Below are 21,301 nucleotides of genomic sequence, written 5' to 3'. Positions count from 1 at the left end.
TTCCATTAGCACAAACATTAGGTTTCCCCTCCAACTTCATTGCTGTGTGTGTGTGTTCCATGTAGAATGCAATCCCCCCCACTGCAATCCCTCCCCTCTACAATCCCCCTTGAATACTGCCCCTTGTGTGGCAATTAAACTAAGAGAAAGATACCTTCCATTGGCACCAATAGATAATATTAATAGATCAGAGACTGTGGGAAATACAACTGTTTTGTTTTATTTCCACCGCTGAGGGATTGAACAGTTAACAGAAGAAAAATGTATGCATTTTACTCTAGGCTAGTGGCTGAGGAGAGCCACAATGTAAATATGATGTGCTGGCAAATTGACATTTAGTGTTACCACTAGGAAGTGAAGCCTGGTTCTGTCTTTTTATATGGGAAGGTGGGATTGAAACTGGCACGATCTGATTGGAGAATAACTGAACATTTTAAAGATTCCTATTGGACCTAAGTTTACATAGAGGTGGGGTGACGGAATGTTGGCCACACCAAAGCTGATTGGCTGGAATGTTCTGACTGGAGCATATATAAGGAGCTGTGGAGAGGCATCTGGGGGAGTCTGTCAGAAGGTGTCTAGGGAGCCTGAAGTAAACATCAGCCAGGAAGAAGAGCAGCTACAAGACCAGGAGGTTGGTCTGAGAGCATGTGAGGCAGAAGCTGGAGAAGGTCTGCAAGTGAGGAAAGGAAAGCTCCTGGAAAGAGCTGCAGCCTGAGTGTCAGCTGGTGGCAGGGGTCTGAAGACTGAGCAGCTGCTGGACCAAAGGAAGATTTCAGGAGAAGCCTGGTGAACAACCCTGAAGGATCCAGGTGGAAGTTAAACCTGACCAGAAGGAAGACTGCCATTCAAGCCCTCATGTTAGTCCTGTGAGTTAACTGGGATGGAGCTTGATAGAAGAATTGGCTTAAGTTCAGCTAGGGTTAAGAACTGCGGCTTCTAACACCTGGGCAGGATCTACACTACTGCTGTATAATGGTTTATAACTGTATTGACAACTGTTGAGACCGATGACACATTTCATATACCGTTTTCAAACTGCTTTCAAAGTTCTATATCCTGCTTGGTGTAGATTTGGCCCTGATGGGTAGTAAAAGTAACTGTACAGAAACCCTTGTTTAAAAGTAATAGCACCCTTTTAAATAATAAGCTTTCTTGTTTTCTTTTTAATAAAATACTATACATATTTGATTATTTTTCTGGTACCCGTGATCTGTTTTGTTTCATGCCTTAATGACCAGCTATCTAAGAAAAAAGGTGTTCGTTAAGTAAAAGGGGTGTAGTTTAATGGTGGCAGCAGAAGTGGAGGGAGGGCTTATCCAGTGGTAGGTGATCCTCCATATTTGGTAATAAGGTTTGCCCTAGGGTAGAAGCCCCAGCCCAAGACCAGTTATCCACAAGCTCTAACCATTATTATACATTGCCATAGTGCCAATTTCCATTATCTCATCTAGCTGCTAACACAGTATCTTTCTTATCCACCTTCTCTATATTAACGATATGGATGACTCTCCCACCCCTAAAATTCTAACAAGGGGATTCTTCAATTCATATGTGGGGAAGAGCCTTATAGAGGACACAGCCATGCAGATTAGTTCTACAACAAGTAATTGCTACGATAAAGAATGTGAGTGAGAACTTGACTTCTCCAGCATCAAGCGAACTGAGTGGTACATATGTGTATATATGTATTTGCGCACACGTGCCTAGACATGACAGCAGACTGCAAGTATTTGTAAATTTTTATATTTATTATAACAAAAATTATGACATGTTCATTTGTGCATTCTTCTTTAATATAACTCTTGGTATGTAAATGATCTACAGTAAATGAACTCTATACAATCATGCTGGTTGTGGCGGCAGGGAGGTTCACACACACAAAAATGTGCCTGCAAAAGTTAATGGTGAAGAAAGACCAAAAAAATAAAATAAAATAAAAAAATAACTCAGGTATTTGTGGCCCCAATACCCACCTAATTCTTACACAGCTTGTACAGCTGCTCCTGCTAACTTTATACGGATGGTTAGCCTGAAGGATCAAATCACTGAGGGGCAATTTCACAGGTGAAGAAACACACCCTTGGTGACTTGGACCCAGCCAACCCAGATGGCAACTGGAAATGGTGGCATAGACTCAATGGGTCAACCAGGCCCCAGACTCTTCGAATCAGCTAAACCGTTCGGAGAGCATCATGTTTATTTGATTTCCCTGCCCTCCGGATTTGGTTGCATCACAGCTTGCCGGAGGGAGCTTGGGCGCACATGCGATAGCACCCAGGGTGGGCGGGTGGGGGACAAATTGTCAGTTTATCAGGTTGCGTCCTCCTGCCAAGACTACAAAACATTTGAAGCATTACTATACAACACTGAGTTATTTACAGGAATTTCCCAATCAGCTGTTCTCTCAGAGAAAATTAGTGAATCTCAGTGACTTAAAGTCACCTGAAAGAGTAAAAGCAACTCCTAGGAGTTAGTCTCCATAATTCTACAAATGTCTATCCATTTTCAAGACCAAAAAAGCCTTTTTTTTTTCTCTCAAAGAAATACAGTATTACAATATTACTTAATCATTTAGCACTGGCAATACTGCCCTGTTTTCCAAACAGACCAAAAACAAAAAAACCAGGACGATTTTTAAAAAATATTACATCAACGTCATCATCAGTTTTCTCTGCAATATATTAAACCTTTTGTATTTTAATTTTTTTCTCCATTTCTTTTTACATTTGATATGTTAAGGAAGGGGAAGAGTTAAACTAGTTTTTAATTCTAACCGGTGAAGCATCACTAAGTGGGGGGGGGGGGGGGAAGGAAGAAAAAAGAATGGGTGATTATTACAGCTAACAAACAAGAAGCAGCAGCTGCAGTTCTCAGTAGAAGGGAAGGGTCTGGAAGAGAAAGTGGAACAAAAGCTTTCTTTCTTCCCATCCCGCTAGTGTAATACAAACCTAGGAGCTTCCAGCTCTCAACGTCTCGTTAGCTCGTGTCGGGAAGCTCGGTCATAGCGGTGTATCATAATAATCGGGCAGCTGGTCCATCTGGTATTGCCGCTGCTGTTGCTGCTGCTGCTGCTGCTGTTGCTGCTGCTGCTGCTGTTGTTGCTGCTCATGGTGTTGTTTCATTATCTCCTTGACCTCCTCCTCGAGCTCCGGTGGGATGATGAACTGATCATCTGGATCTGGCTGAGCTGGGGCTGCAAAGTAGCCCCCCGTTTTCCTGAGCGGCGCGTCAGCTGCTACTTCAATCAGGTTGTGGCTCCTCTCCTGAGGGGCCACGGAGCCGTTGCCGCGGCGACGCCCCATGGTACCTGTGGCGGAAGGGTCCCCCTTCCGAAAGAGGCACGTCTCGTCTTCGTTTGCGCTGATGACGATGCCTTCGTCGCTGGCTTCCACAGGAGCCTGCAGGAGGAGGTGCTTCTCTTTCGCCCGGCCGCAGTGGATGTCCGCCTCCACTTCGACCCTGCTGCCGTTGGAAAAGACCCCTTCGATGGGCTCCTCGTCGTCGCTGTCAAGGCCATTGTCCGAGAAGGCGCTGGAGAACGTGGCGCTAGATAGCTGCCTTTGGAAAGAGTTGGAGAGGCAGACCGGGTGGAGCATGCAGCGCTGTTCGCTGGGGTAGGCGGGGCTGTTTTCATTCATGGTGACCTGAGGCGGCTCGTCGGAGGCCGTGGACCCCACCTCGCTGCTCATTTCCGAGGTGGAGATCTCGCTGCTGATCTCGGATGCCATCCCGCTGCTAGAAGAGGGCATCCCCAACGCGTCGGAAGGCTTATCTTTAATGACGACATTGACAGACTGGGGGAAAATGCCAGGGCTGGGAGGAGGGGCGCCGTTGAGCTCACAGCAGCAGAAACTGTCCTCGGTAACGTTGAGCTGAACCACCACGGCGCTGAGGCTGTCATTGCAGCCATAGCTCTGGGCCAACGTGCAGAGTTTCTTCGCCGCTCCCAGGGCATCAGGCACGTTCCTGACGGCTTCCACAGCTTCATCGATGGAGAGGCTGTCCCACAGGCCTTTGCTGCCCAGAATAAAGAACTCATCCTGAGGAGTCAAAGTGATGGACTGTACGTGGGGGCGAGGAACCACGCTCGGGTGAAGGAAGGTGTATCCCAAGATCCTCGTGGAGTCCGTCACACCATTTACTTTGCCATCCTGGAACGAAGGAAGAAAAATGGATTATGGTAAACACTTAACTGTTAACAATACCCAGCTCTCAATGTTTCTGCAAGGTGGGTGGGAGAGGAGCCAAGGGGGCTTCCCAAGCGTGCTTTTGTAAACCTTCAGTCCTCACACCATCTCAGAAAGGGAGCTACATAGTGTGGGAAAATCAAACTACTACATGGGTAAGTAGCAGAGCTGGGTTCAAGAATCTCGAGCTGCTAGTTACTCCTGTTGGTTTGGTTCAGTTTTTGGCTCTGTGACAAGCTGCAATGTCTGAGAGGGAGATAAAAGTTGCTGGCATGTCTTGATGGTTCAGAATGAAGGGAGTACTCATTTGACATCACAGTGGAAAACAAATGGCCATGCTTAACATTTTAGCTGAGGCATGCAAGTATGTTGACAGTATCTGCTAGGACGCAGACACTAGGAATGGGGAGTTGTAGGGCAAAATATGTGGAACGCCACAAACTGCCCACCCCTGGCCTACAAACACACACACACATGTAGATGGCTAATCAATAGCATAGTGAAAATGGACTGACCTAAGGATTTAATCACTAGTCACAACTGTTATTGTGCTCCAGATATATTTAAAGTTTTACATAAATGTACCTGTGGACACATGCTCTCTACAAACAACTGGAGGATCATTTGGCTCTAGCTTTTTCTTCTTCTGCCAAACCAAGCCAAAATTATACATCTGTATTTGAGAAAACTATAAATTTACATCAAGCAGGCAGAACTGCCGGGAGAGAAAGGGTCTCTGTGTGTGTGGACTCTTTTTTTCCAGTCAGCTGCACTGTAGTGAAAATGTTTTCACATGTTCCAATTACTTACTACTGTTTTAGATATGGCATTCCAGAAGGGAGAAGGGTTAACATCTACAGGGGGAAACACTGTTTAAAAATAAAGGTCTTCGAGAAATCAATATTATATATATGTTCAAATCCCCAGGTTTTGGCTGGGTTATGATCCAAGCAAATCAAGGTAAGAACAGGGAGTTTCTATAGTGCTATGTTTGCTAATTTCCATGTGTCTGCTGGAACAGACATGAACAGAAGGTAAAACTGAGAGAAATCTTGTGTTTTTTAAGTCGTCTCCTGTATATCAGATGAACTTTATAGGCTATCAATAATATGAGAACTTGAGAAGGGATCTCTTTCTTGATTTTATAGGCAGAATAATATCACACACTCATTGGGTCTTGCTATTTACTGTTTTACTCTGTACAGCACCATGTACATTGATGGTGCTATATAAATAAATAAATAAATAAATAAATAAATAAATAAATAAATAAATAATTTCAGTATCCTATTCATTTCTTCCCTTTTAGTTCTCTTGGCATGTTGAGTGAAGCAGTTGGTTTTCTGGGTATGATTTAAAGCAGAGATGTAAACAGCTCTGGACCTTCCTCCCTTTTCTAATGAGCACAATGTATAAATGTATCAACTATACATTCATATTTAGTTTATCAGGAAAGGAAAATGAAGGGCTCTTTCTCCCTCATTCACACACACAGTTAGTAGCTGCTTTGCCTAGGACCTGCTTTAAAGTCCTCGCACAGCCTTTCCCAACCTGGTGCCCTCCAGATGTTTTGGTGTACAAGTCCCATAACCCCTAAGCATTGGCCAAGCTGTCTGTAGCTGGTAGCAGTCGTAGTCTCAAAACATCAATTGGGCACCAGAATGGTGAAGGCTGTTCAAGCAGATACAAGTTACCTTTGTGTAACCCTTAATGGATGAGTGGGACGTGTATTTAATTTCCCCATATAAGAGAACACTGTGAAAAACTTGTGTTATCCATCACATGCATATCAGTGAGTACTCAGGGGATCTATTAGCGTGAAGCAGCCCTCAGCCCTCTACATGCAACTCCTTCTTTAGGGAGCTGCGATCCCCAGAACTTTTCACCTCTCTGCTAGATCACCGTATGGAGAGGGACCATGTTTCTCTCATTAGTTGCCACACAGCATCTAGGCCTCTTCCTCGGTAAAGTACCGTTACCTTCAATTCTAAGTTTGCCTCCGTAGAAAGTGTGCATGTCTCTTTTAGCAAACAGATTCGGAATTGAGTCCTTTGAGCCAAAACCCAGTAGCCCCACCCCACCCCCTTTCCAATATGTTTCCTAGGAAGATCCAAAGCACCATAGGAGAGGACATCCTTGCTTTCGCTGGGCTCTTGCCCCCTGCTTGAGACAGAAGAAGGGCCTCATCATCTCTCAGTTTATTTAAAGCAGCAGGCTTCGTTCCAAGCTACTATGCACAGATCAGCAGAGCAAGGAAGGCAATCAATACTTCAGCATTATGGAAGGGGGCAAAGCTGCTTCAGTTCCACTATGGTTCCTGACTTTCAGCTACAGCTTAAAATGGTGCAAGGCGACCAGAAAGGAACTCAGTTTCCTTTGCTTTGCTTTCCAAAGCTACAACCTGCAGGTTGTCTCCTGCCCACCCAGAAGCCCAATTTCTTACTTCTGTGATAATGGCCTTGTGCTGCTTGATCCTCCTTAGCTCTTCTTCACAGCTCATCATGTAGGACCTGGATAAAGGCAGAGGTTTCCCATTCCTGCAGAGAACGGATTGGCACTTCCCCACATTTGCAGAGGTTAATGTGAAGCATCCTCCTGGGTCTATTGGATCATGTTTTATATGGCAAAGGACAGCAGAGCCTCCAAGCTTCTGCCCAGCCGTTCCGAGTTTCCTGAAATTTCAAGAAATCAACATTGGCTCTTTTGAGGGTTAAAAGGGGACAGAGAAGGACAAAGATCACACAACTAGAGGTGGCCAAAGTCAATCCAAATATAAGATTTTTCAAGATTCAGGACCAATGGCATTCATACCACATTGTCCCATGAAGCAGTCAGGTGAGCTCCAGATAAAATCCAACATTATTGATAGAGGCCCTAGTGAAATTTCACCTGGCATTCTGGGAGGGGCCATTGCTCAATGGTAGAAGACATACTTTGCACGAATCCCAGACTGAGTTCCTGACACCTCCAGTTCAAGCGATAAGATAAAAAGTGGATAGGAAACACTCCGAAGAACCACAGACAGTCAGAACCCAATGCCCACCAGATGTGTTGGGCTGTCTGAGCACCCCCACCCACCATGTCCACCAGCCACATTTGCGGAGGATGATGGGGTTGAAGTCCAACACATCTGGAGGGGCCTGGTTGGGGGGAGGCTGGAATAGACAATATGGAGCTAGATCAGTGGTTCTCAAACTTTTTCAGGTAACCGCCCCCTTTGTTCCACAAACTCATGCCTAGTACCGCCTACCCTACCCTATAAAAATCATTATTCAGAATAGCGGTTTTCAATGAACCACTAAGGAAGATAACAATAAAATTCAAAACAGTAACAATTAATTGAATATTTATTCAAAATCCAATTAATTTTTTTAGTTTATTCAATTAAACATAATTGAAGGGGCCATGCTCCTCTGGATCCTGCTGGTCTGGGCACTGGGGCTGAGCAGTGGCGGCTGGGTGGAGGAGCTGAGCTGAGAATGAAAAAGGGGTCGTACTGTGCATAGCCCCTTTAAATGGGAAGCACCCACCGCAGGCTTGCAGAGGGAGGGAGGGAAAAGAGAGTGGACGCCTCTGTTTTGCAGCCAGCGTGGCGGGGCACACCAAGCAGGGTATGTCTCTTCATTAGCATTTTGGTGCTTTTGAAACATTTCAATTCACTGTTAAAAGGACTCTTCTTAAATGGTATTAATACATGTATGGATTCTTCCCCTGTATGGCTTGGGACCAAACTACCTTCTCCCATAAAAATGTCCCTGGGTTTTAAGACCTTCTGGAGAGGTGCTTCTCGGAAAAGACCACCTCAAGCGCCCCCTGCCACCCCTTTGCTTCTTAGCGCCCCCCTGCCACCATCTTGCCTCTTAATGCTCCCCTTTGCAATCCCACTGCCCCCAAGGGGGTGGTACCACCCACTTTGGGTACCACTGAGCTAGATGAACAAATAATCTGACTTGCAGGCTGCTTCCGGCATTCCAAAAGAGTCAACACATATTTGGAAGTTTCCCTAATGCAAAATACTTGAAAAACTGGGGGAAGCCAAAAGAACGCTGTTGCTGTTGTTGTTTTTGGTGGGGGTAGCTGTCTTTCGCTTCTGCCCTACTCGCCATTCCGAATCGAAAAGAATGCCACCATGAAGAACCTTGGCGGCGGGTCTTCTCTGTGCCAATCTCCACCCTCTGGAGGACCCTCCCTCATGCAATTTGGGAGGTGGAAAACATAACATCTTTTAAATGTCTCCTGAAGTCATATTTTCTATGCAGGATTTCCCTGGTTTTTAATGCAGCTAGTTTTATATTGCCTTTCAAACTTTTAATGTTTTAAATTTATTGTATGGTATTGCATAGTTTTTAATTGTGCACTGCCCAGGGAGCTTCGGCTGGTGGGCAGTATAAAAATGTAATAAATAAATAAATATTAGTAAAAATATCCAGCAAGGCATCTTCTTCACTACTGGTGTTTGGCACCAATTCTAACTCTATGCACTCCTTGCTGTATGGCATGGGCTCACAACGCAGCGCTCGTGGGCACCCATTTTTTTTAAATATAGTTCTTCCCATTTTTTCAATATTTGTATATGGATTTGTATGAAATGCATATAACTTTCTAACTATTATACATCGGGTTCAACAAACAGGGACCAAATATTTAAATTATCCATTTGAAGGTGGTGTCTATATGCCACCCATTCAAATGTTGAAAGTGTCATAAGGTCGTCAATCCATTGCAGTATAGAAAGTGTTATAATATCAGTGTTTTAGTTGTCAAACTGGTGCAGAGAATCCATTTACAATAAACATTTATTAATTTCCATGGGGGAGGTAAATAATTTAAAGGAGTATATATACATCAGTGAAGATTAAAGAAGGCTCCAGTACAACATTTATCTGTGTAATAAATGCCCAGCAAAAAGAAGCAAGTACTGGACATTGCCAAAACATATGTTTAAAAGAAGCATTGGCTGTATTGAATTAGCCAATTCGTTATGAAAGAGACGTTGCAATGTTAAATAGACATGAAATAAAAGTTTTTGCTGAATAAGATGCAGCCTAGGATCCATTGTCACAACAGGTAGACACCAAAGTGTGGATGCACTGATCATCTGTGGTGGTGCCCACAGCAGGTTCTCAAATTCGCAGAGGTGCCCAAAGGACCAAAAAGGTTGGAGACCCTTGCTGTATGGCATGAAGAAAAACTGGGACAAGGATTTGTGAACTGACCTGACACCCAGATCATGATTAAAATTGCACATTACTGAAACCCTTTTAATTCTACACATCTCCTAAAATGAGGCCTTTCCAAATCATCTCAGGATTGTCAAGCCTACATAAACATTGCATTATAACATTCTTTCTTTCTTTTTTCCTTCCCCAAAGCCTCTTCAGGCTATAATTTAAACAATTTGTCTACAACGAATCAGTCTGGGATAATACTTGGATGAGCTGCAATGGAGTTAGGCAACTGTATTCATGTTTGATATTATCTCTATATAAGACGGGCCATTTCTCTTCCTTCTCTTGTATGTTTGTTTTTGTTTTGTGGGATGGGTGGGGAATACAGGAAGAAGAAAATGACATTTATTTTTATAATGTTTTAAAGGCCCTTCAGATTAGGACTTGGAAAATCGAATAAGAGAAAAGTGTGCCGCGACAAATAGCATTTGAGTATAGGTACGCACAGCAAAGCACCGGTGCCAACTCCATGCATTATTTTTTTATCTAGATAATGCAGCAGTGAAGTCACTACTGTTTCTGGGAAAATGGGGGATATCTTGCCTGGCATGTGTGCCATTGTGAAGTGCTGGTTGTATCTTCTAACTGTCAATGCACAAGGGTCTATTGGGAAACCTAGTTTTCAGGAGTTCCTTAGCAGACTAGGGGTGGAGAAAGGGCCCCCAGCCACTGTTCCACACCATGCTGGCATTTTCAAGGAGGAAGCCAAAGGACTGTCACCTGGTGAGGCTTTAAATCGCAATGCTGCTTCTCTAAAATATTAGGAATTGCCGAGAGGCCCAGATTATAAAACATCGAGATCTATCATGAACGTTTTAACTGCTTTGGGCCCAAGGTAAAACCTCTTAAGGGTTAACTGAGACACAAAGACCTGATTTGGAAGACACAACAGCCCACCGTGGGTTAATTAACCCCTGGGGCACCGTTATGAATATGCATGCCCCAGCTAGGACTTGCCATGTAGCCCAAACCCAGAAAGAAGGGGTTATTTCAGGGTTAAACAACCCTCGCATAATCCATGGTATTTTGGGGTCATGCAAGGGTTGTTTAACTTTCAGATGAACCCCATCACCTGGGTTCAGACAACTTGACAAGCCCTGCCCGGGGCTTGTACATTCATGATGGTGGACGGCATGAACCACAGTGCCTTGAGAGTAAATTAACCCATGCCGGAATGTTGTGTCATGCGAACTGGGCCACTGTGTGGTGCTATTGAGCAGCTCTTCCCAGAGTTCAGTGGTAGAGTACCTGCTTTGTATGCAGAAGGTGCCAGATTCAATCGCTGACATCTCTAACTAGAGCAGTGTTGGGCAACTTGTAGCCCTCTAGATGTTGTTGGACTGCAACTCCCGTAATCCCATTGGCTATGCTGGCCAGGGCTGATGGGAGGTTGCAGTCCAACAACGTCTGAACGGACATAAGTTGCCCATCTCTGAACTAAAGGAATCAGGCAGAAGATGACAGGAAAGACGTCTGCCAAGCTTCCAGAGAGGTGCTGCTAGTCAGAGCGGACAAAACTGAGCTATGGAGACCAATGTCTGACTCAGGAGTAAGGCAGTTTCTTATGTCCACAGCTGCCATACCATATAGGAAGGTCCTCACCCATGTACCAGCTCAAATGCACACTGTGCCTGTATCCCAGTGATGAGTGGCCCAGGGAGGAGAGCACTGAATGCATATGGGCCTGTGCACAGCCTCAGGACTTTTAAAATGATGGAGAAGCAATGGCAAGTGCCACCATGGATAGGGGCTATTCACTGGCATTCCATGAGGAGCTGCCACATCTCAAATTTGCTCTCAAGATGAACATGGGAAAGATGAGTAGGAATGAAAGGAAACAAATGGATCCAAAGGAAATGGGAGTTGATGGGAAATGTCCAGTGTGACAAGACAGAAAAACCAACCTCTGCATTACAATGAAAGTGTTGATCATGTACTCCTCTTCACTCTTGGTTTTCTGCAGCTCCTCTGCCAAGATGTCACTCATGGTACACTGCAGAAGATAAGGTACCTCCACATTGCGGTCTCCATCAAAGACTCCGTAGAGGGCCTCCCTGTTCTCACAGAAGTTATTGGCGGAAAGAGCTGCCACACAGAGCCTGTAGAAAACAAAGTGGGGGTGGGGATGAACAAGGAACACCAATTTATTTAGCAAGACTGCACTCCACATGGGAATTTCCCACACCAACGGTTTCTACCTCAATGCCAGCAAGCTTCACCCTACCACACCACCATTTTGCAGATGTTGAAGACAAACTGGGCTAGCACACAAGTCTGTTGGACTCTCTCAGAGCCCAATAGGAAAAGAGGTATTTAATCTGAAACCAAGACAGAGAATTAAATACTTGGTCAGAAAATCTGCATCCATCTAAAAATTACACTCCAGTGGAATACAGAGGGCGGGGCCCAAGTTATTTTAGTGTCTGAGACAAAATTAAATGGCATCACCCTGTTCTCTCTCCAACTTAATTACACATGTAATAAATCAAATAACTTGACCAATTTCAAACCTATAAATGTCTCCTCCCCAAATTATGCAGCTGCCACACTGTATTTTATAGAACAGACATACTAGCAGTTTTTCTTCCTTGTTTCTTTTTCTTCCTTTTTTTGTTTTGTTTTTTGCATTACACAAAATTAGGAATTTGGGGATCAACGCTAAGGACCCAAAATCTGCAAAACGAAAGCCAACATCTGCTTTAATTACAAAACACCCCAAAGACAAGAGGACCTGTTCCTTCCTGGGTGCTCCAACTGAATGCAATTATACTTCTGATTGTCAGCTCAGTTGTTGTTTTCCATTCAATGGCTTATTCAGTATGCAGCAATGAACAGGAGGGATGGAAAGAGGACGTTGTGGCTTACATTGCATTTACCCTCTAGACCTCAACAAGGGCTGTCAGTGTTGCTCAGCGTGATTATTACTTGCGCTTCTTGGCCAATTTAAAGCCACAGTGCCAAGCATGAGATCAACAGAGGACAATTCTGCTGGTGGTTGACCTGAGCTTCAGAAAGCTTCCTATGGGAAACTGCAGGACAATTTTAAAGAGAAATTATACAGCCACTGAATGTTCTCCTCTTTATTGTTGTTGTGGTTAGCTTCCTGGAATATGTGTTTCCTTGAGATGTCAAGATCTGTTTTAGCCTTGTTTTAGAAATGGGTATGACAAAACCTTCATATGACGACTGCAGCTCATTGGCCACAGCCAGAGCGGCATCTCTGGGTTACGGGCAACAATATAGCAACCAACAAAAGGAGCGATCCATTTAGGCCAGCCACCTCCGGCCACATGCCTTCCAGATGTATTGGGCTTCAATTCCTAGAGCAAGCCATGGGTTAACTTGGGGTTATTTAACCCACGAACAATTCAAAGTGCCCAGGTTCAGACATTATAGTAACAGACCTAGAATGCTGGAATGTTGTTACTGGAAACAGTAACAACAGTAATGTTGTTACTGGAAACAGGAAACCACATATCTCCGCAATTTATGGATTCATTAACCCACAAATTGCCACCAAAAGCCATGTTAGGTCTGAACAGTATCATGTTTTGTTGCTGGGTTGTGAACTGTGGGCTGTTTAAAACATGGGTTGTCACTGTGTATGAACCCAGATTCGTGGGATGTTCATGGGTTGTTTCACTGGGCTACAGAGGCAGTGGGCAAGAAATGTTTTTTAAAAAACAAAACAAAAAACAAAAAAAACCCAGCTTCTTTACATGCCAATACTGCAGTGCCACAAAGTCAGTTGGGATACAGAAAGGGAGCGGACAAAAGAGGACGAAAATGAACCACCCAGAGACTAGGAAAAAAATCACAGCTTGTTTGATCGTCTGCTAGACCAACCCTGGGTAGGACAACAAACCATGGTGTAAATAAACCATGAGTTTGCATTATGTGTGAACTAGGCCATAGTATAAATAGGACTACAGGCACACTAGAATTCTATGTGAACGCAGTAAAGGCACAAAAGTTGGTAATAAGTGCAGAATTCATATGAGTTACTTAGCATGCATTTAAAATAAAGGTTTCTAGGCCTTATGGTTGTGAAAATATGCTTGCAAGTATATGGACCATAGCTGTTGACATATAAGAAGACAGAGATGGCAGAATCAGATCTTCTAGTGTTTGGCGCTCCAATGACGTAAGAACGTAAGAGGAGCCATGCTGGATGAGTCCGAGGGTTCTTCTAGTCCAGCACTCTGTTCACACAGTGGCCAACCAGCTGTTGGCCAGTGACCAACAAAGCAGGACATGGTGCAACAGCACCTTCGCACCTATGGTGCAACAGCACCCTCCCAGCCATGTTCCCCAGCAACTGGTGCACACCAGCTTACTGCCTCAAATACTGGAGGTAGCACATAACCTTCAGGGCCAGTAGCCATTGATAGCCTTCTCCTGCTGAGCATAGTTCACTACCCCTCCGCATGACTACTAACCCCAGAATAAATTATGTTGTTTGGGAAGGGCAGCAGGGAGCTTATCAGAGAGTGAAGTTTTATACAGACAGGGCACAACAAAACCTGCTCCCCTCCGACGGCTGCATCTGTGAGGCAGACAAGGCCAGCTTTTTACCTAATCCTCTGGGCTAAGTGGGATTGAGTCTTCCGCAGATGCCTTTACAAACGGGGTGACCAACACAGGCAGTTCTGTAAGAAGGTACGTGGTTTCCTTCCATATATGCCCACTCTCTTCATGCCACAGATTGGATAAACCAAAGATAATCCAAATCTCTGTAGAGGTCCCTGAGGGAGAATCTTCCCCTGGAGGCAACTGTATGTCATACTAAGTCTTAAATTGGAAAAGATTGAAACCGCATGGCTCCCCCATCCCTAATTTTATTATATTTTATTATATTGACAAGGAGGGCAAAGAGAAGCTGAATAGCCTTTCTAGCAATAGGAAGGACTTACTTGTTCTTCACTCCTGATGCTTCAGTATAACCATGGCTCCACACTGCTGGGGCGCCAGATGCATCCCCGGCCGAAGGCTGGTCAATCTTGAAACAGCGAATGTTGCTACAATGAGAAATAAACCACCCAAAGAATGAGCGCTTCAGAAGCCAAGTAAAGAGCCTCAGTACATTTTGCTTCGTCTATTCCATTACACTTGCTATACTTAAAGCAGCTTCATAAGAATGTATTTAGCACAGCAGTTGTGTGTCCCTGAATACACAAAGGGGCAAACAAATAGTCACTAGGAGTTACTGTGCTTTTTACTTTGCTTTTGTAAAAAAACAAAAAACGAAACCAAAAAACAGTGTTGTTAAATATGACAAAACTTTTATTTTTATTTTTTTAAAAAAGAAGACCAGTCAATTAGTTGCCTGGATACTGCATCGCAAGAAAAATGTACAGGTGTACACAGATGAAAACTTAATGTTTTTCTTCCACTTTCTATATTCCAAACATTTCACTGATCTTTAATATCTTTTTCATACAATGTATAGTCCTGTTCACATGGAGATGCACCAGCAGAAAAATGCCAGAGATGCACCGGCACACCCTAGGCAATGTCACACCATATGTTAGACGTCTGTTATTAACAGCTATCCCTTGATACACAGTCATCATAAGCGCTTGCAATCCATGCATCACCTGCCTGCTTGTCTGAATTTTAGCTGCAGCCCCACTTCCAAAACCCTGAAACTTCTATTTAAATGCTGAAGTTCAACACAGCAATTTTGCAAACTTGGAATGAGAGCTTTTAAAGGGGAGGGGAGAGAGAGAAATGCCACAACCACCTGCACTCAAATTTTCCATTTAAAGAGCTCTTGTGCCAGCTCTCCAGACTGTTTCTGAATTCAACAAAGATCAAGGTTTCAGGGTTCTGGATAGGCAGCTTATCAAGAGGTAAATTCTCAAGGAAATTTGGGTGCACACACACTCTGGACTAGCCTTCCCCAACTTGCAGCTCTCCAGATATTTTGAACGACAACTCCTGTGATTCCTGGGGCTGGTGGGGGCATCACGATGGGGAAGGCTATTTTGGACTGCAGCCATAGCGCAGGGTAGGACGACTCGTGGACCAACAACTCCCATGGCTTCCTCATCATTGGCTATGCTGTATAAGACTGATGGGGAGTTGTAGGCCAACTATTTATTTATTTATTATTTTATTTGCACCTCACATTTCTACCCAAAAATAACACTCAAGTTGGACTATCAGCACAATTAAAATAGATGAAAACAATAAAACAATACATTAAAATATAATAAAAACATAACAACTACAGAATTTAAAAAATCTATCAATCAAAACCAGCACCCAGACCACTGGGTCTGTCCCTTGCTAAAGGCCCTCTTGAATAAAGCGGTCTTTGCCTGCCTGCCATTGGAAGGATAGCAGAAAGGGAATGAAACTAGCCTCCCTTGGGTGGGAGTTCCACGGCCTGAGAGTAGCCACCGAAAAGGCCCACTCTCATGTCACCACAGAACGTGCCTCTGAAAGCAACGGTCTCAAAAGAAGGGCCTCTCCAGAAGATATTAAGAACTTCAACTTTTGTTTTCATACTATTCATGGATTGCTTTTCTGTACATGTGTATTCAAAGCAATGTATAATTAAAATCAATTGTAACAGAAATCAATGAATAAAACCAACAGAACACAAAAACAAGACAACTTTCCAACTTGAAATGCTACGGGTGGGTAAAGAAGGGGGGCTGCTGGACCTTCAAAGGCAGGAATTTCCACAATTGTGATGCCACCACTGAACAGGCCGTGCACGTGGAGCTGGCCAATCATATAACCAATGGATGCAGCAATGATCCGTGGTAACCCATTGAATGGATAATCCGTGGTAAAATATTGAATGGAAAGGTAAAACATTGAATTCAGCTGCCACCTTTCACAATGAATGCTAATGCCAGAGTCCGGCCTTGTATAAACAGAAGCCAGGTAACATTGTAACACAAAGTAACACAAGCTAGAACATGATTATACAAAAGGATTAGAGGAAATGCATAAACAACTTGAGAAAGAAAAACTTCCATCCAAGGACACGGTTTTGCGTGTGCACAACACAGCTTTTCAGTAGATTTTAAAAATGGATTAAATGAACTTTTCTGCTTTTCTATAGAAAACACATTTTAACTCAAACCTAACCCTGGCCAGGCAGAAATACAACTTTGTCACTAGCTTGAGGTGATGAGGGAAGGAATAGGGACCTTTTCTGAGTTTTATGATGCATCTTTCCTCAATCTGGTGCCCTACAGATGTGCTGAACAACAACGCCCATTATTACCCTGGTGAAGATTGCTATCTTATCTCTCCCTGTCCCCATTTGGCATTATAAAATTCCAAAGCTCCCACTCTGCCACCCGCCTCTCTACGCAATGACCCCAATGACCCTATATTTCACAATGAAATTCTTTGTAGATTTTTTTTAGTGTATTATAACTATAGCAACCCTTCACTTCTCCCTCCCCTTTCAAAGAAACTGTATAACCCCAAGTTTAGTAGTTAACCTTTGGTCTGAACTTTCAGTCATCTGAAACCACAGGCAGCCCAAGGAACCACCCTCTTTTTGTTCATGACAGCTCTTTTAGTGTGTGTGTGTGTGTGTGTGTGTGTGCAGGTGTGTGCACTCAAGATGGGGGGGGGAGATCCAGTCAACTGCTTAATCGCTGCATGCTGTGGCACAGTAGCAGTTCAGAAGACTTTACAAGGCAAGATAATGCCATCCTCACAGCCTCACGTTCCAGATGTTGGTAGACTACAACTACACGGAATAATAGGCTCAAGTTACAGGAAGCCAGATTCCAGCTGAACATCAGGAGAAGCTTCCTGACTGTCAGAGCAGAATGACAATGGAATCAATGACCTAGGGAGGTCATGGGCTCTCCCACACTAGAGGCATTTAAGAGGCAGCTGGACAGCCATCTGTCAGATATGCTTTAAGGTGGATTTCTGCATTGAGCAGGGGGTTGGACTCGATGGCCTTGTAGGCCCCTTCCAACTCTACTATTCTATGATTCTATGAACTCCACTGACCGCTGGTCATGTTAGCTAGGTATGAAAAGAAGTCCACCAGTACCTGGTACCCAAAGTTGGGAAAAGCCAAGCTGTATAAACATCTGTCCTTCTGAAACCATGTGATCTAGGAGCCCCCACCAATGGAGGTAAGGTGGGTGGCAACTCAGAAGAGGGCCTTTTCTGTTGTGGTACCCTGGTTGTGGAATGAGCATCTCAAAGAGGCTCATCTAGAGCTTATGCCCAGCACTTTCCGGCACCAGGTGAAGACCTTGTTTACCCAGGCATTTTAATTTTATTTTTTTTCCTGTTGTTTTAAATCTGATAGGATGCAATCCTGTGCACGTTTAAACAGAAAAAAAGTTCTACAACTCCCAGCATGGCTGGCTGAGGAATGCTGGGAGTTGTAGGACTTGTTTCTATGCATGATTGCCCCCTTACTATATTTTAAATCTTTGCACTTCTGCTAGGATGATGATGATGATTATCTGTAGTTTTAAACATTGTATTTTATCATGTTGTATTTTATTGTTTAAATGGTAGTGCTCAAAGAGCTTTGGCTATTGGGTAGTATAGAATTTAAATAAATAAATAAATAAGAGAGACACATTCTGCCCTTCAGAAACCACGCTCCACAAATAGCAAAGCAGCCATTTGCAATTCCCCCATAACTCTCCTTTACTTATAAGCTAGCAAAAGAACTAGCTCCTGGGGAAGGTTTGTGTGCTGGGGAAGGACAGGAAATACTAGACTTTTCTTCATCCCCAATCCCTTATTTCTTACCCCTGTCCCACACACACACACACCAATTCAGTGGTGGCTGAGCCATCCAGTGTTATGGGTACTGGGTAGTTTTTGCCCCATCACAACACAGTTCCCAGATGCAAACGACTGCCACTCACTTAATCTGGGAGAAAATTTAAAAGGCATGAACCTGGGACATCCTCCCCCCAGTGCCATGAATGAGAAGCAACTTCAGGCCCTGCTCATCAGCCTCCCAAGCTGCAGCCTATTTCATTTTGCCCCACAGAACTTAGTGGGAGCCATGGAGGATCAAGGCAGCCTCTTATTTGTAGAGCCCTGTCCGGAGGTCTAGGTTTCAGCAATACAACGGTGTGTCGTAACGCTAGGCAAGAGCGATGTATCATCTGGGCAAGTAAAGGGAGATCACAGGGTCAAATGGACACAGGGCAAGAACTGTGTCCATTTGAGGCAGTAGCTAAATCTTGTCGTTTTTTCCTGTATAATATTGCCAGGATTCGATCATTCTTGTCTGTCTCTTCTGCCAAGACGCTTGTTCATGCGCTGGTTATTTCACGGTTGGACTACTGCAACCTTCTTCTCTCTGGCCTTCCTTCTTCTCACATCAGTCCGTTGGTTTCTGTTCACCACTCTGCCGCAAAGATCATCTTCTTGGCTCGCCGCTCTGACCATGTTACTCCGCTTCTGAAATCTCTTCATTGGCTTCCAATTCACTTCAGAATCCAATATAAACTTCTCCTGTTAACCTTCAAAGCTTTTCACGGTCTAGCTCCTTCCTATCTCTCCTCTCTCATCTCACACTATTGCCCCGCTCGTGCTCTTCACTCCTCTGATGCCATGTTTCTCGCCTGCCCAAGGGCCTCTACTTCCCTTGCTCGGCTTCGTCCATTTTCTTCTGCTGCCCCTTACGCCTGGAACGCTCTTCCAGAACATTTGAGAACTGCAAGTTCAATCGCAGCTTTTAAAGCTCAACTAAAAACTTTTCTTTTTCCTAAAGCTTTTAAAACTTGATGTTGTGCGGACTTTATACTGTTAGTTTTACCCTACCCTGTGCCTGCTTACCCTACCCTGTGCCTGTTGGCATTCTCTTCCCCTCCTTATTGTTTTACTATGATTTTATTAGATTGTAAGCCTATGCGGCAGGGCCTTGCTATTTACTGTTTTACTCTGTACAGCACCATGTACATTGATGGTGCTATATAAATAATAATAATAATAATAATAATAATAATAATAATAACAACAACAACAACAACAACAACAACTGGGAGCAGGAAGTAATTAATTGTCACGGTCATTGCAGTCTGTCTACAGTGGGCCTGGGCATATTTGCAAAAGAAGAGATGGATCTGAAGAAAGACAGCTTGACGGACCAAGCAGGAAGGCTCTGTTCTAGGCAGCAGTATTATGGCAACTGTAATTCGTCCAGGGCGTGTTTATACAAGTTCTCAAGGTGGCTCAAAGGCAATGCAGATGTTTACAGGGAGTGAGGAAAGTGATCTCTGATGAGTTTTTTTTTTAAAGAGGAGATAGATATGAACTTGCTGACAATTTCACCCTTTGGAACCTGCAGGTAACAAGAGCCATTTAAGGCCAATGTTCAACTACCGGCTTCAAAAGGCGTTCAGATGAGGAGAAGGAGGAAGAATCCTGGAGAACTATTTGCACAAGAAACGATTGTGCAATTCAAGAATAAATTAAAAAGCAACAGCAGTTATTTTCTTGGGTCTAAATGGTAGCCATAAATTTCAATGAAGGAGAACTTTGCCAGGGCCTGACGTCATGAGTCAGTGAATTTAGATCACCCTGTATCTGAACGGGTCAAAAGGGAAGATAGCGAGCACACCACTGCTTCTTTCTGTTGAAAGCCACACAACTTTACAACCTTTCCAAAACACAAATGGCTTGTCCATGCAGATGAAGGTTATATTCATATAGAAGAACTTTGGGGCTAACATAAGTAGCTTGAATGTCTTTCTGCAAATTCTTCTCTGTAGAAGAAACAGAACTTTGACCGAATTGCCTTTTCATGTCTTGTGAGGAAAGTGGGCCTGCTTAGCCTTACGTGCAGCACATTCAGGAAAAAACAACAACTTGCCACCTACAACTTGACTGTATCTTTATGAACTTCACTTATATTCCTTTCCTTCTCCAAGACTCTGTAACCTCTTTTTCTACCAAAGTTTTCAGCCAACTCAGTCATTCCTATCAACAGAAGTAACGTGCTTTTCATGGCTTGCCCTGGTGGCTAGGTTTCTCTGCCCATGCCAGCCACTGAGATAGCATATTGGTTATCATGTTGGACTAGGAACAGGAAGACCTGGGTTCAAATCCCCATGCTGCCACGAAGCTTACTGAAAGGTGAACTGCACATTACGCTAATTGAATAGTGTGTAGTTGAGACTTGCCTTTTGTTTACTCTAGTGTAAGTGTGGGAGCCCCAATTTGGATCAAGACCATTATGCTCCCCCACCCCTGAAATCCTCCCCCTCCCCCCAGCCCTAACAGGCGGAGATACTTTTTCCCCCTTCCTCACCCAGCAGTGAGGAGAATTTCAAGGGGGGAAATATGATGGAAAGAAGATTTAACTCTCCCCTCCTGAAGCCTAGCGGTTCCAGTACAAATTGGGGGCATGCCTGCTTACACTAGAGTAAAACAGAACACAAGCCTCAGCCGCACAGTAAGCATAATGTGTAGTTTGGCTCTGAATGACCCTGAGCCAGTCACCCTCTCCCTCATCCTAAACTACCTCACAGGGTTGTTGTGAGGATAAAATGGATTGGGGGAGGGGGGAGAGAACTGGTTATACCACCTGAACTGAAGAAAGGCAGGTTATAAATAAAATAAACAGAAATAAGCAGCGGGAAGAAAGGGGACCAAATAGTGTGCGTTAATTTCCTGATCTTCTACGTGGAAAGGTCAGAGCCTGGCAAAGGGCACAATCCCCCTGTTATCTGCAAGCGATGCTGGGACCAGAGTGGTGCTCTGAGCCAAATAAAGAAAGGATGTTAGCAGTTGCCGTGACCACAAGAGGACATCCAGGCAATCGAAGCTGCTGCAGCTACCAATAGGAAAAGGCAGGCAGGCCTCTATAGCCATCACCAGGTCATGAACTGAGGGGAGAGGGTGGCGGGCAGAAAAGAAACTGCA

At 44.0% G+C, this 21,301-nt stretch overlaps 1 protein-coding gene across 1 annotated transcript in view; it reads right to left on the bottom strand.

Moving 5' to 3' along the window:
* Positions 1–1,730: 1,730 nt before the first annotated feature.
* Positions 1,731–21,301, bottom strand: part of PHLPP1 (PH domain and leucine rich repeat protein phosphatase 1) — a 188,752-nt gene continuing 169,181 nt past the window's right edge. Inside the window, exons 15-18 of the mRNA XM_063130009.1 lie at positions 14,332–14,436; positions 11,323–11,517; positions 6,634–6,862; positions 1,731–4,154 (exon numbers count right to left, since the gene is read on the bottom strand). Of these exons, the coding sequence (XP_062986079.1) occupies positions 3,003–4,154; positions 6,634–6,862; positions 11,323–11,517; positions 14,332–14,436 (1,681 nt within the window). The 3' untranslated portion in view covers positions 1,731–3,002. The remainder of the gene's footprint in view (positions 4,155–6,633; positions 6,863–11,322; positions 11,518–14,331; positions 14,437–21,301) is intronic.

The sequence above is a fragment of the Elgaria multicarinata genome, chromosome 7 (assembly GCF_023053635.1).
Source record: "Elgaria multicarinata webbii isolate HBS135686 ecotype San Diego chromosome 7, rElgMul1.1.pri, whole genome shotgun sequence".
In the NCBI taxonomy this organism is placed as follows: Eukaryota; Metazoa; Chordata; class Lepidosauria; order Squamata; family Anguidae; genus Elgaria; species Elgaria multicarinata.
The sequence above is the reverse complement of the archived record's forward strand: the minus strand, read 5'-3'. Positions and strand labels throughout refer to the sequence as shown.